We start from the raw sequence: 15659 nt of genomic DNA on the forward strand, positions 1-15659 counted from the left end.
GAATTCTCGAAAATATCAGTACCTCCGAAAGTGGCACCTCCGTGACTTGTAGAGGAGCTAAAAGACAAAAAAAGAAATTCACTTTTCACCCATTTGCAGAGGTGCCACTTGCGGACGTGAATGGAAAGTGAAATTTTTTTGTCTTTTTAGCTCCACTGCAAGTCATGGAGGTGCTACTTGCAGAGGTAATGATATTTTGAAAATCTACGGAGAGAAATGGCCAAACGATAAATTAGATCCCTGAAAATAGCTATTTCCCAAAAGAAAAATGGTTTACATTCATCATGATGTCATAGATTCAATAAAAATCTCACTTAAGGTTATATAGGGGAATCCCCAAAAAAAAATGAAAAACTAAGAAACATCCTGCTAACCATTCATCTGTACGATATGCACAAGTGCATACAAATAATTAAAGTTGTTTCTTGGTTTCTATGCACGTATGCATGTTATGTATAGATGCATACCGGACAAATTACTAAAAAATTACTTGTATGTAAATGTAACTACCTACAGAAATGTGACCAAGGGGTACTAACCTTATGTTCTCTAACGGAACCTAACCTGGTCCTCTTGTAATTGGCTGAGTGAACCATAACCACATTGAGATGGTTACATTATGACTGACCAATCCTTAAAGGAAGGGGGACAGAATTATCTAGAAACATGTAAAAATGTCCAACAGTATTCGCATTAAAAGAATGTGAAGACCAAAACAGTAAAGGAGAGAAGAATAAACTATGCCACAACCCTCGACAAGAAATAATAACTAAAATTATGCATATGTGCATGAGCAATTTGAACCTTTTTATTTCAAAAGCGATCTTGGATGATAAAAGCTTTGTCTGATTAGGTGGTTGGTTGAATCCGACACAACTCATGCCTGCAAACAACTTCCAATAAGTTAGCAATCAGGAAAACATATATTTTATTTGTCTCAAAATAAATGTTTGTAATGAAAAAGATATTGGATTTTATAAATATGTAATTATTACCCTTTTAATTAACTAAGAGCATCTCTAACGGAATGACTCCAAAACGGAGAATCAAAAATCAAGATCTCTAAAGAAAATTTATGTTCATCTCCGAGAGCTTCTCCATTTTGGATATAACAATATGAATTATATTAATGAAATATTCAATAAATTTCATAAAGATATTACTTACCTCTCCTAAATGTTTAATTTCAAGGATTCTCATTAGCATAAAGAATACAAAAATTAATTCGTCTTTCATAGGTAATCATTTTGGAGAGTATTCCAAATTTAGAGAATTTCACATTCTCTCTCCTACTTTCTCCATTTTGGAGATGGTTTTGGGGACTATGTTGGAACAAAAATATCCATTTTGCTTAATCTGATGGAGATGCTCTTATGAAAACTTTCTTTTATGGGTCCCATGTCAACATCGATAATACGAAGAGAATATATATATATATATATATATATATATATATAAATATGTCATTTCAAAAAAAAAAATCAAAGGTAGGACAAGAACTCTAAGATATGGGTGATTTATAATATATATATATACACACATATATATATATATATATATAATATGTCATTTCACACAAAAATTAAAGGTAGGACAAGAACTTCAACGATATGGGTGACTTATAATAACTCTCCTCAATGGTACTTATTACACTTTTTATTTATAACAACCTCCCATTAGAGATGCTCTAAATTACAATGGTACCCTTAATATTAGAGGGAATAATAAACTTCTCCATCTTATAACCAAGGTCAAAATTGGAAATCATGTACTTACTTTTAAAAGTGCACACTTATTTTGAAACAAAAAAAAATATATGGACATTTATTTTGGGATGGGACCAAAGGAGTAAATAAATTTAAGGAATGGAAATGAGATGAGTCATAAACATTCTGACCTGTGCATTTCCAGCTTTGTATTTCTGTAGCTCCTCCTGCGCAGATAAGAGCCTACAAGCAAAAAATAAGACGTTACAATTAAATCCATTTTTATTAGCACCTAACCGAAACAGGTGTTTACGAATTGGTGTTTTACCTCCGATGTAAATCGGTTATTTCATCGAGTAATTCCTTTTCCCTATCGTTGGCTGCCTCTAGCTGCAAATACAAAAAAAAGGTAATGGATAAACAAAAAATTATTTAAGTTTATTTTTTGGCTTGGATATGACCTTCGTATATGAGATGCCAATATCATAATACAGAAGACTGGCTTATATTGAACCTAACTATACCAAAACGTCCATATTTGCCAATTATCTAAAAGAAGTTGCAAATGGGCCACTTTAGTAAAATTTCCGGTCCAACAAGCATTAACACCAGCCCGAATCTTGTTCAAGAAAAAAAACCACAAAATGACCACTATGTTATGTTACCAGTACCCTCAGTACATGCTTATTTTGAACTACTAAGTGGTTGTTTTACCAAACGTTATCGGGTGAGTATGACATACTGAGAAATCTTACCCGGTAAGAGGCATAGCAAAGACCAATAATCATACTTGGTAAGTGAGGGATAAAACTCTCAAGTCTTAACAGGTAAGCGCTTACCAGGTAAAAGACGTTTACCAACAATCCATTTGATATTACCGGTAAGATAAGTAAGGGTGGTGCCTCTTGCCAGTAAGCGTTTGGTAAACTTCCCTTTAAGTCAAATGTCCTTTGATGAATAACAATTCCTACTTAATTAAATAAAAAAACATTTGGACCACTTCTACCAATCAAGAGAACTTATTTGTCGTTTCTTATAAAGCTCTAAGAGAAAGGGTTGGTTAAGAACTTGGGGGGGGGGGGGGGGGGGGGGGGGGGGGGAGATCAAGTGAGGCTATCATCACTTAAGACAGGAAGTGCTACTTGCACAGAGATGACGTGGTTACCCACAACATATAGAGTGCGTTTGTTACGCAAAAGGGTCAGGACTGGACAGAAGAGAGTCAGGTAGGCAGATTAAAGAATTGGTGGAAGGTTTTAGGGATTTAATTTGACATGATAGTATAAAAATTTACCAATCTTGTCACATTTCCCAGATTTTTGTTCCACCTATTTTGGTTTTTGTCCCACTCATGTCCTTTCTTGTCCTGATTCTTATGTCACGTCAAAAGAGGAACAAGTTTTTGTACTGCACTGTCCTATCCCGAGTACCAAACACACCCATATTGATCAAGAACGAAAACTAATTATTATGCAACCTGAAACAGTCTTAAATATTTTAAGGTGTTCCTGCTTCATTAGGTCCAAAAGGTATCTGTTTTCCATTTTTAGATGGCTATAAGCAATTCCCTTCTCAGTTTCCAACACAGTGCGGAAGTTGCAAGGAAAAGCATGATGTGTTGTATACGAAGGAAAATTTACAGAAATGGCCAATTTGCCAAAGGGGTTTCGCTTTTTTTAGTCATTTTCAGACCCCATTTCACTTTGTAGCCAATCCTTATGCAGAAGGCTTACGTATATGCGTAAAGATTGGTTTTTGGAAAAAAAAAAAAAAAAAAAAGAGTAGAATCCTTATGCGGAAAGTGGAATCCTTACGCAGAATTCCACTTTCTAAACAAGGATTGGCTAAAAACTGAATTGCCGTGTGAAAATGGCTATAAAGTTAAATGAGCCTGTGAGATTGGCTATTTCTGTAAATTTCCTGTATATAAACCTTTTATTTTAAAGGGATGCTAGAGGATGAATAAATAATCAAAATATATAGAAGTTACAAGCCGAGCGTAAACCACAGGAAGCTATTCTCCAATCAAAAAATACAGCCATTAACTTATGAAGTTGATTAGAACAGATACTTTACCTTTGATTTCTCTAGTCCGTTGATGTTGACAGGTGTGGATCCTCCATCTGTGCTGCTGTTGGCTGGTCATAAAACAATTGAGAGTAACATTCATGAAACAAAATATAACTCTGACGATAGAAATACCCCAACCTGTTGTATCAGGAGTAGAGAGTTGCGTTGTTGAACTTGATTTGCCATTCTGCAAGAGGTAACACGTAAACAATTTTTGCTTTTAAGCAAATAAAACTTGCAGGGCAGGTTCAAATGTGAATGACAAAAAGGTTGAGAACGCGAGAATGACAAAAAAGGGTTGAAAAAAAGTATAACAATATGGATGTCAAATAAAAAAAATAATAAAACCAAAAAAATTGGTATAATTTGTTCGGCTCCAATTTTGGTTATATATCGCCTATTTTTGATTAAAAAATAGGGGATGGGGGATTTTTTGTTTTTGTTTTAAAAAGAACTGTTGTAACCACCTTTTTAATCTACCTATTGGATGATCTTATTTGAGATTTGTTCTCACATTTTCAAAAAAAAATGTTGTTCTCATTTGAACCTCCCTGTAAAACTTGCAGCAAATACATATTTAACTAATATTACCCGTTGAAGATTATTTGTCTGCTGAGCAGCAACCATAGGGGGAAGGAGATGGGTAGTTTGATTTTGTGGCATAGAAGAGGTGTCACCTTGAGACGGTTGAGAGACAGTGGGATGTTGGATTATTACCTGCACAAACGCATAACATATATGAAAGAATTATCAACTAATGGCAGCATGACCATCTTTCTAAATAACATGAAAAAGATATCTCCATAAGTTTGTTACCCACCATAATTGCACTCTAGTGTAGTTAATGAAGATGGAACAAATACATCACCATGGTGTTGGGCATATTGAAAAAACAAACCACAAACTATCCAGCCCCCAAAAAGATATGATATAGGGAATGTCTTTAAAGTGTGAAAATATTATTTTCTACCAAAGGGACATTGCCGAGTTGCACCCCGGTTAACTATATAGCACAATCTCCGTGGAGGTCAAAGGTTCAAACGTCACAAAAGTTGAGGAGTGAGTTTTGTTGTATATAAAATACTACGCACTTCAACAAAGAAAATATTATATTTTTGGGCTTTCAACGGTAGTTTGCATAGAAACATTCAAACAAAATTACAATCTCCTGCCAAACATTTGCAAACCCAATAGCAGCCCTTCTACTAGTTTAGTTAGTCATGTCACGCTGATCTATCCTATCGATAGAGGTGCGGGTATAATCCATATGTGTGAGGTCTCGGGAGCCCAGGCACTGTCCCTCTGCCAATGGGATGCATTGCAAGTTACCTCCCCCGATGACCGTGGAACATGTGCAGTGGGGGTGCTATATAGGGTGGCGTTATTGGGCTATTGATAACAAGAAGACAATACAATGATATGCTAAGGGGACGTTTAGTTTGATGGAATGGTTTTGAAGGATTTGTAATCAGAGGGATTTCGATTTTGAAAGATTTGGAATCTTTGGTATGTTTGGTTTGTAGGATTTGGAATGAAATTGAATTTCATTTTTTATAAATAAGTTATAAAAAACAAATTATAAACAATTATAAAAATAACTAAATTACCTTTTTTATTAATTGGTTATTATAAAACAAATGTTTTTTACATATTTTAGAACATTACTACACACAAATCCAACAAAATCCCGCAAAATACCAAGAATCCCCATGGGATTTCAAATCCAAGCAATTATTCAAACCAAACATGGGATTGAAATGGAATTGAATTCCAAACCCCTCCAAATCTTATCCAATCCTACAAACCAAATGGCACCTAAGGGTAAATAAATACAAATTTGTCCATGCAAAAAGGTTTAACATGATGGGTTTATGCTCAAACACCAGAATACCAGAGAATGTACTTTATAGAATTGATGAAAGAAAAGATGCTTTCAGATGAATAAGCATAAGTATCATACCCGCATGCTTGGACTCTTTAATAATGCAGGACATGAAGCACCCTACAAAAAGTAGTAGTCGGTAGTTGCAATATGAATGCACGCGATGACCTCAAAAAAAGAAGAGAAAAAGTTACCTTCTCGACCTCGGCCTTCTCAGAGGTCACTTTAAAACGCCCTTTCTGTTGAACCACAGGGCACTTTGTCTTCTCATCTTGTTCATCACTAGTTACTGTTTCACCAATATTGTTAACAGAAGAAACTTCTCTTGCCTTAATACAACATGGAAAGAAGATAGTGAAGGAAAAGTCGAAACTGTTGACTGTCATTAAACTAAACTTTTGGGTGAAAGATCACGCTGAAAACTCACATGTTGTTTTACAGGTCTTCGACATGGACTCAGATGTCGATGCATCTACCACCTGGAGTAATTGAATTCCATTACAACTACGGACTACAGGTATCTGACCTTGCAACTTGCCACTGAAATTTTCATAAAATTGAAAGAAAAAATGTCAAAAGCAAAAGAGCAGGGAGAGGAAAGAAAAGAAAAAACAGATGTCTATATTGCCGATTTAATATATACTGTTTTCTGACAAAAGATACAAAAACTATGTATGTATGTATTTTCTTTAAGGAATTTGTGAAAGTAGAAAGGGCTGAAAGGTGAACAGTGTACAATGTCAGCACAAACACATCTGGTTAAGGGGAAGGTAGAGGTAGCCACCATTGAAATTTCAAATAATTTCGTTTTTTATGTATGGTACAGAGATGACTATCAAATATATACTTGATATAGAGATAGAGCGAGCCAGTGAGTAGTTCATTAGCAACCAAATATGGATAAACATAATGCAACATATATTTTCAATTTGTTTGGATTCATAAAACCATTAACAACATACATATATATGGAGGAAGGATCGTGTGAGAATAGGAGTAAAGGTGAGAAGTGTAAGAAGGGATTTGGACCCTTGATCACTTTTAATCTCACCCCCACCTCATGAATTGCGCTCCCATGGGAATTGATCTGGTGCATCTCATTAGTGTTGATCTTCAATTAGGATTGATCCGAGGGTGGAGATCCCTTCTGACCCTTCTCACTATAACTTCCATTCTCACCGGAACCCATCCCTATATGTGTGTGTGTGTGTGGCAACCAAAATGTAGGAATGCATCATGGCTCATAGTTCAAAACAATATGAGGAAGGGGAAGACCACTTTCAGAACCAGTAAGCAGCAGAAGCATTTAAAAGTGGATGAAATTATGCATAAATCCCATATATGCCCTGGAGAGACGCATCCTGGTAATATTATGAAAGTTGTTCATGATACTTCCTCCGTCCCAAAGTAAGACACAGTTTTATAAATGCGTAATTATTACACTTTTTGATCAACTAGATGACAATTTTACCCTTAATAAAAGAGGGACGTCTCATAATTAAGGGTAGGATTGAGAAGTAAGTAAGTGGACCCGTATTTTGAGATAAACTAAATAGAAATGTGGACACTTACTAGGAACGGAGGGAGTACATGCCACAACATTGCTACTTCCAAATATAGCAGAAATATATCTAAGTCTATACATGAAATAAAAATGATTACGGATAACATATATGTAAAATGTCATACTTCTCCTCCACAACAATGCATCCAGATGAAGCTTCCCCTTGGTGAGGAAGAGATGCAACACAATTGAAGGGTTTTCCATTAGTATCCAAGTAAGGTTTTCCAGCATAATTGATCATGTTGCCATTATCATCAGAGGAAGAAGAATACTGCAAACTCAGGTGCCCATCGGCAGATCTAGCAAACCCCAAGGCATCTACAGGTTTCTCACAGTTGCCTCTGAACATTTTAAGTGTAACAAAATGAAGGCCATCCACAGGATAATATATGAAAGAAGATATGATAAGAGAAGCAAAATTTGCAAGCATATGCAAATCTATATGATTGAACACCCTATAAGGACAATTGTATGTAGAAGAAGATGATAGGAGATATGGTAATAGATGTAAAAACTTCAAGCATGTGCAAATTTGTATGATAGAATAGAACTCCCTACAAGGACATTTGTATGTAGAAGAATATGAAGGGAAACATGATATTAGATGCAAAAACTTCAAGCGTATGCAAATCTGTATGATAGAACTTCCTATAAGGCTATAAGAACAATTGTATGTAGCAGATGTATAGCATGATATTGCAGGACATAGAATAATTGAACTTAAGTTGACATACGCAGAGAATTTTGCAGGACTGTTGACAATTGGAGCAGATCCGGCCTGCAAAATGTTAGTCATTATTCTAAAAGCAAAAATAATGCATAGAATCTATCCATTAGTTAGAGGCTATCGACATACTAAATCTGTTGAAGCCTCATTCATATACGCCACTTCATGCTGAAGGTCTATTTCACCTGCTGCGGTCCCATTGAAAGAGTTTGAGTTCCCTAATTGGTCTTTGTCAGATATAGACTCCTCATCCTGGATCTAGTTACATAAATAAGATTACATCATTGATTAATTCAATCTTTTAAAAGGTTATTGCGGTTTGTTCCAGTTACATGAAGAATATGTCATTGATTAACCCAAGTGCTTAGGATGCTATTCAACTTTGCAAGGACCTGTCAATTGGAAAATAAATATCAATATCAAGTACCATACCAAGGAAGCCTGAGCTTTTACATCTTCAAGGTCGAAGTTCCAGCCACTAATCCCTCTTTTATATTCGTTCTAGAAACAAGTTAGAAAACACAATTAGGAACCAGGAATGAATAAACACAAACAAGAATCACTTAGACCAATTTTCAATTAGTGGGGAGATGAGAGCGAGAAGAATGGATGAGGAGTAGACAAATAAAAGAAAACCAAAAGGACTGAGCTGAGGAGAAGGGCTGTGATCATTTCTCCATTGGGGAGATACCACTTTTGAAATGAAAGATCAACTCTTCGGTTTACGGAACAAGAAGTTAAGCAAGGGCCAGGAGATTGAAGAAAAACCATGCCCCAACAATAATTCATCACACATAGGAAATGTTTTAGCAGCTACATCCCATAGTAGATGACTACATAGCATAGATTTAAAACCATACTCACAAAGTGCAAGAAGGAAACCAAAAAAACAAATATATGATTCAACATATTCCCCGTATACCATACCTGTGACATTTCTTCCTTCTGTCCATCAGGTATCTTCTTTTGCACAAGCATATCTTCTTCCTTTCTCTATTATTCCAACAAATCAATTTATTGACTTGGTAAAACAGAGTTGAAATAACATAAATGAATTCAATAAAATCGAAGTAATCTGAAAGAAAAATAATAGAGGAACCTTCAATGCTTGAAGGCGATCACCAAGTGTAGGCAGTCCTTCCAAAAGCTTGCGTGCTATAAATTCATTCGATTTAGCTTGTTTGAAAAAAGAATGCTTCAGAAGCTTCTTTGCAGAAGGACGTTTTGAAGGATCTTTAACCAGGCAACTTGCAATCATCTGCTTAAAAGACTTTGGACAGAGAACAGGCAGCACAAGTATGAGACGATGTGATCATAAAGTGGTAAAAAAGAAACAATCACATCACCTTAGAGAACTTCTTGTCCCTCTCATAATCAAGACCAGGAGGTGCATTTTGCAAGGTCATGAGCAAAACCTATCATGTTATAATTATTTAAGTAGTGATGACTTAGCTTTATATATAGCTTGACTCAGTCAGTCCCAATCAATTGCAGAGAAGTAAAAAGACATGAAACTGCAACATTTATGCACCTTCATTGGAGGATACTTCGAGAAAGGAGCATGCCCATGAGCAAGCTCCAGAGCCGTTATGCCAAAGGACCAGATATCAGCCCTGCAGATATTGCCAAACATATACATTATTGTTTCCACCGTTTTGGTCTTGAAAAGGGACAGGGAACCTTCCATGCAATTTTTGTATCTTACTGACAAGATACGAAAATTGACAAGATAAAAATGAAACTACTAACTTGAAGTCATAGCCATGCAATTGTTCCATAACCTCAGGCGCCATCCTAGAAAAATGTAAAGCCACAGTAAGTATAAATCCGGACAACGTCATTATGGATCACGGCATATGTCTGTCATGATTATTTTGAAATGTTAAGCCTCCATAGATACCAAGGATGCGGAGCCATGTTTCAAATATCGACAAAGATTAATGTATGACATGAAAAATTATGCAAGTAACAAAAGACAGTACCAGCATGGTGTCCCAACAAATGTATTCCTCGTCCGTTGTCTATCACCAGAATCAAATAGGCAAGCGGAAACACCAAGATCTCCCAGCTTGATTGAACCACGCTCGCAAATGAGAATGTTTCCAGCCTGTCAAAACAGCAAAAGAGTTGCATCCAAAAACTCAATTTAAACATCTTCAACAAGTCAACAAGTAAGAATGCTTTCACTGAAAAGTACACATAACGCATTGACGTACATGTACCCAAGAAACCAAAAACATTTTCAAACTTGTATCCTATCATTTTTTCTACAGACAAATAAAGGGAACAACAGTGTAGGAATAAGTAGAAATATCAATCATGATTCATGATTGACAATGAATTGGCCTCAAGCATGAAAAAACCAAAAGCCATCTTATCTAGGATAATGGTAGTTAAGTATAGTAATTATGTCACAAAATTTTTGCCATGAAACATTATAGTTTAACTCTCTTCATGCAATTCTAGGCAAGCAAGTAGCTCCAAGCCCTCCAACCACCTGAACTGGAATGTTCTCATTATCCAAAAATTAATTTTTATATTTTGGAGAAGAGTTGAACCAGTTCCTGGGAATATTTATGGACTTGTATATTAAGATTAATTAATGAACCCATATCCTTGTGATTTTACAGGTGAATAGATTAGGCTAATTAAGGGAGAGAATAAACAAAAGTCTGATGACATGGATGTTTGTAAACGTTCTGGCACATGAAAGATGACAAGCCTACCAAATGAAGAGAGGTGATAAACCACAGTGAAGATATGAGCACATTTATAAGGTAAAAGGTGAGAAAATACCCACATAGCTCACATTTATAGGTTGCCATCAGTAACAAGGTCCATGGAAGTCTAAAATATCCCCATAGTCCCATACCTATATATATATAGCCTATAGGGTTGGGTTCCACTGAGAATAAGAGTTGAAGTGAGAATGGTGAGAATACTTCTAAACAGCTGGATGAGTTTATTTTTTAATCTAATTACTGAAACTGCAGGCCTTCAATTACCTTCAATTGATTGCTGACCAAAAACACGGACCTTCAACTTCCTTTATCTACCATCAACTACCTTCATCAACATTAATCTTCATTTTCATTCACCTTCATGAACTTTTACATGCCTTCAATCACTTTCACATGCATGATTTGTTAAAGTTTCAGTCATGGTGATAGAAATAGGTCAATGAAGGTTTTGTTCTCAATGTAACTCTTATTCTCACAAAATCCCAAGTATATATATATATATATATATATATATATATATATGTGTCAGACATTAAAACATTTACTGATAAAATGGGCATACTGCATAAACTCTAGATATGCCTACATTATAATGTTGATCTTTATAGCAGAGTTCTGCAAATAAGATTTCTAAAAGTATAAGCCATTCACCCTGAGTATCACAAATGTAAGAGAAAGAAAAGTTCTAAGAGCTACTGGTGGAAAAAAAAATGATTTCTCTCATCGTGCTCGTCGGTTGAGATTACAATATAAGCCCCACGGACCAGAAGAAAACACAACTTCGATAGCATGGCCCAGATCAGGTATCTCCTAGTGTGATTATGTTGAACATGCCAAGTAGAGGAAAATTGTCAGTCACATGATACAATGAGATAACTAGATATATCCTAATACAGGCACTGGTGGGTACATAATTTTTGTTTACTTGACTATCTCATGGCCTGTCTTCTATTTAGAAAAAAATAGTAATGAGCAACCACTACAACAAAAAACAAATTGTTTCAGAATAAGTATAAGGCATCATAAGAAGGCAAAACCAGCTTATATCTTGACCAAGGTCACAAATACATGAGCAATAAAAAATATATTGATATGAACTCCGAGACTTTCAGATTTAAATGGAATCAAAACTCACTTTGACATCTCGATGAATGAGGCCATGATGGTGAAGATACTCCAGTGCCTTTAATACCTCTCGCAGTATAGTTGCAATAACAACTTCCTCAAAACCCTCGGGATGGGCAGACTTCAATATATGAAGGCAAGAACCACCAGGCATAAAAGGCATGACAACCCATAGGTTATGGTCATTTACGAAGGAACAATGTGATTTAAGAACATTTGGATGATCAACCAGGATCATTGTCTGAGCCTCACGCGATATATTGTTCTGATAACATATTAACAAACGAGAATGAAGCAAACATAGGTTATCAATCACACATAATAAATTTGGTGCAAACAAGATTAAATCAGTCCAATTAATTCCAGATTTCTGATATCACTTAAAGCAAAGTTAGAGGTCCTGGTGGAAATATACGTTTTAAAATAAGAATCAAAGAGCATGACCATCAAGTGGTGGTACACCAAAGGCTACGAGTTTGAATCCCCCTTCCTCCTTAACATAAAGAACATAGCAAATCCAAGAGCACAAACCATTTTTGAATGTAGCAACAAATCCTAGCCTTTAAAATTTATCCGCTTAGAATTCTCCATAATCTATTCTCATTGAACATAAAATGAAGGTAGATAACCTCCTTAAGCAGAGATTTTGATCGTCACTGTGAAACACTACTAAAGTTCAACATAAAGACCATAATTTTAAAAAAGGGTAGACGCCACCCTTCTGAGACACTCCCACCGCACCAGTCCTGAGACCAGATTTCAGTATCTCCTTGAAATAGCTATCAAAGGTAATCTCTCTATGATTTTTTTCTCTAAAAAACATGACTTATGGCACAATGCTTGCCTGATCATTACATTATTCAAAAAAAAGCCTGCTATGACTTCTCGGATTTGTGGTACTCCCTATCCTAGAAAGGGAAAAGGATTAGAAAAGGGCAAGCGTTATCTTGGTTTCTAAATCAACCATAGAAGGCTCAGCTGAAAACAGAAGTCATAAGCCTGATCGATAAATCCTCAAACTGATCAAGGTCGTCTTGCAGCCTTGCAATTTCAGGTATAATACACAGTCCAATTCCGGATAAGCACAACAATCTGAAAACTAGGTAGCATTGTAGCAACAAGTACCTAAGTTATATTTATCACTGTCCTATCAACCAAAACCACAGCTTCAAACTCACTGGAGTAATTATAATAAAAAATCATCAAAACGATCATTCAAACCAATTCACATCATGAAAACAGAGTATATGTATCGTGCAAAAACAAGAATAACAAATAACGAACTGAATTTACCAAATCGCTGTTGCCACGTTCAAAATCGAGTACTTTAATAGCAACAATCTCGTTACTAGGGATGCACAAAGCTCGAAAAACTGAGGCACTGACACCTTGTCCTATCTCCTCATACAGCACATAGTGCTCTGCTCCGACCGGATACTTCTTTTTCTCCATTTGAACCGATCGCTAAAATCAAATATCAATTATAAAAGAAGTCCTATTGAACGTCGAACACCACGCAGATGCAGCTCTCAGGAGATCGTCGAATCCAAATCCTACAACAATTTTTCTAGAAGGAAAAAAAAAACAACGCCGCATCAGATTAATGAACAAAAAACCTATACAGACGCGTAAAGCTCCAATAATCTAAAGAAGAGTGAAAACTGAGAGATCAATTTTACGTAGAAGAACGGAAAGGCTCACAGGAATTGACTTTCGGTCCATTGATTTGAATATTGATAACTGCAAAATCAAGCGATCAGAATTCGTGATTTTTCCGACACGTATATATGAGTGAAAACGAAGACAAGTTTTGAAATGGCGATGATGATGACGGCGGCGACTGCGAGTTCAAGGTATTTTCCGGTATCTCGTGACGGAGGAACGGAGGAGCGATTTAGAGAGAGAAAGCGCGCCTATCGGATCGCCGCACGAACAGGCAACGAGTGCATGCTAGTATATCGCCACATGTTATTTGATGACTGCGGACTCTTTCTGTATGCTGGAGTTTTGGATTTTGAAGTGCTGATATTATATTATATATTTTATTTATTTTAATCTAATGTTTTAGTGGGTAAGGCGGTAAAATACATTCCAATCCATGTGGACCATTTTCAAGTTAGGGGTGTTTATAAGGTTGGGTTTATCGGATTGAAGATATTTGATCAACTCAATTTAATGTTTACAGTTTGAAAAAATCTTAACCTAATTCAATCCAAATTAAAGTGCAACCCAACCTAACCCGTGTGGATTAATTGGATTGATACTTTGTTATATTAAAATATTTTTTTAACCTTGAATATGTTATTTATTCTACTCATAATTTCTTTTTCATCATCAACCATTTAATACAACGTATCCATATTTCTTACGTATATTAAAATTAAGTTAATTTTCTCAATTTACATATATATGTTCACAGTTACTGAATATATATATATATATATATATGAGTTATATATAAATGTGAATAGATTGAAAATATATGCATATGAAAAGCATACATGATAGTGTAATTGTCTAATGTATATATTAATATAAATTCAACAATCATATTAAATCCAAGAAATAAAAAGATATCGGGTTCATCGGGTTGGGTTGGGTTCAAATAATAGTAACCCAATAAAATCTATTTTTCATTTCAAATCTCGTTTTTTAATTCAGATATCAAATTGAACATTTAAAAAAAATCCAAATTACCACAATAAAAATTATTTTTTATTAATGCAAAAAAATCAATTTAATATAAAAAAATTAATTGATGCAATAAAAATCAAATATTAAATATCACATTCAAGATTTTTATATCGAACTAATTGCATCAATTAATTTTTTTTTCTATTAAATTGATTTTTTTTGCATTAGTAAAAGATAATTTTTATTGTGGTAATTTGAAATTTTTTTTTAAAAATTCAATTTGATATCTGAATTAAAAAAAAAAGATTTGAAATGAAAAATAGATTTTATTGCATCAATTTTTGGAAGAAAAAAAAACAAATTTTAGTTATTTTTTCATAATTATTTTGCAAGTTGGTTCCCCAAAATAGAAATCAGGTGCAAGTTAGTTCCCCAAAATGACGATTTTGAAAGTTGATTCTCCAAAATAGGAATTAGGTGAAAGTTGATTCAATTTTGATGCAATTTTCCCTATAATTATTTATAAATAATGGAATTCAATTCCATTCCAAATCTATAAATAAAACGAATCAAAGATTTCAAATCTTTCCAATTCTAAATCCTTTCACAAAATCAAAATCCCTCAAAATCATTTCATATTGTCATTCGATCCAAACACCAAGTGATAAAGCGGAAAGGAGTAAAAGAATAAGGACTAAAGTTGTTTATTTTTAAAGTAAAGGGGTGTAATTTGTAAAAGGAATGCTAACATTGGAAGCAAGGCGGTCATGTGCACAACATGTGCTTGAACGACAAACTCAAGTCACCTGCCTCCTTTCCTCTCGAGAATTTTAATATTTAAGTTTGAGGAGAGGTGTATACGAGTTGAGTCGACTAGTAGGTTAATCGAGTTGAGTTCAAAAAATTAATATTAGGTTCGAGTTCGATTAACTTTTTCAATGTAGGGCTAGAATGTTTTTTGAGTTATCGAGCTCGATGCTTGTTTATGGGCACGATCGATTAACTTGTGTGTCGGCTTAAACTCGATAATTTTTACATTTTTATTTTATGATTAATACAAATATGAGCATGTTTGATTCGAAAATGTGTATGTTTGCGCAGCTCAACTCGACTCGACTCGAAAAATTGAATCGAGTTCTCGAACGAGCCGAGTTGAACATTAGTGTTATAAAACTCAACTCATTAAGTCAAACGAGTTCTACTTTGTGTT

At 34.9% G+C, this 15659-nt stretch overlaps 1 protein-coding gene across 1 annotated transcript; it reads right to left on the bottom strand.

The window, feature by feature from the left end:
* Nucleotides 1-466: 466 nt before the first annotated feature.
* Nucleotides 467-13751, bottom strand: LOC112510965 (serine/threonine-protein kinase OSR1-like). Its single transcript, XM_025116318.1, has 22 exons — nt 13517-13751; nt 13109-13382; nt 11826-12080; nt 9932-10056; nt 9699-9743; nt 9481-9562; nt 9296-9364; nt 9049-9219; nt 8877-8942; nt 8382-8450; nt 8079-8207; nt 7957-8048; nt 7348-7563; nt 6086-6198; nt 5853-5947; nt 5737-5778; nt 4368-4493; nt 3915-3963; nt 3783-3844; nt 2035-2096; nt 1898-1949; nt 467-883 (listed from the first exon to the last, which is right to left on the bottom strand). The coding sequence occupies exons 2-22, from the start codon at nt 13265-13267 to the stop codon at nt 878-880; spliced, it is 2085 nt and encodes a 694-aa protein (XP_024972086.1). The 5' UTR covers nt 13268-13382; nt 13517-13751; the 3' UTR covers nt 467-877.
* Between the last annotated feature and the right edge of the window lie 1908 nt (nt 13752-15659).

Source organism: Cynara cardunculus (genome assembly GCF_001531365.2).
Source record: "Cynara cardunculus var. scolymus isolate 2C chromosome LG 4, CcrdV1, whole genome shotgun sequence".
Classification (NCBI taxonomy): domain Eukaryota; kingdom Viridiplantae; phylum Streptophyta; class Magnoliopsida; order Asterales; family Asteraceae; genus Cynara; species Cynara cardunculus.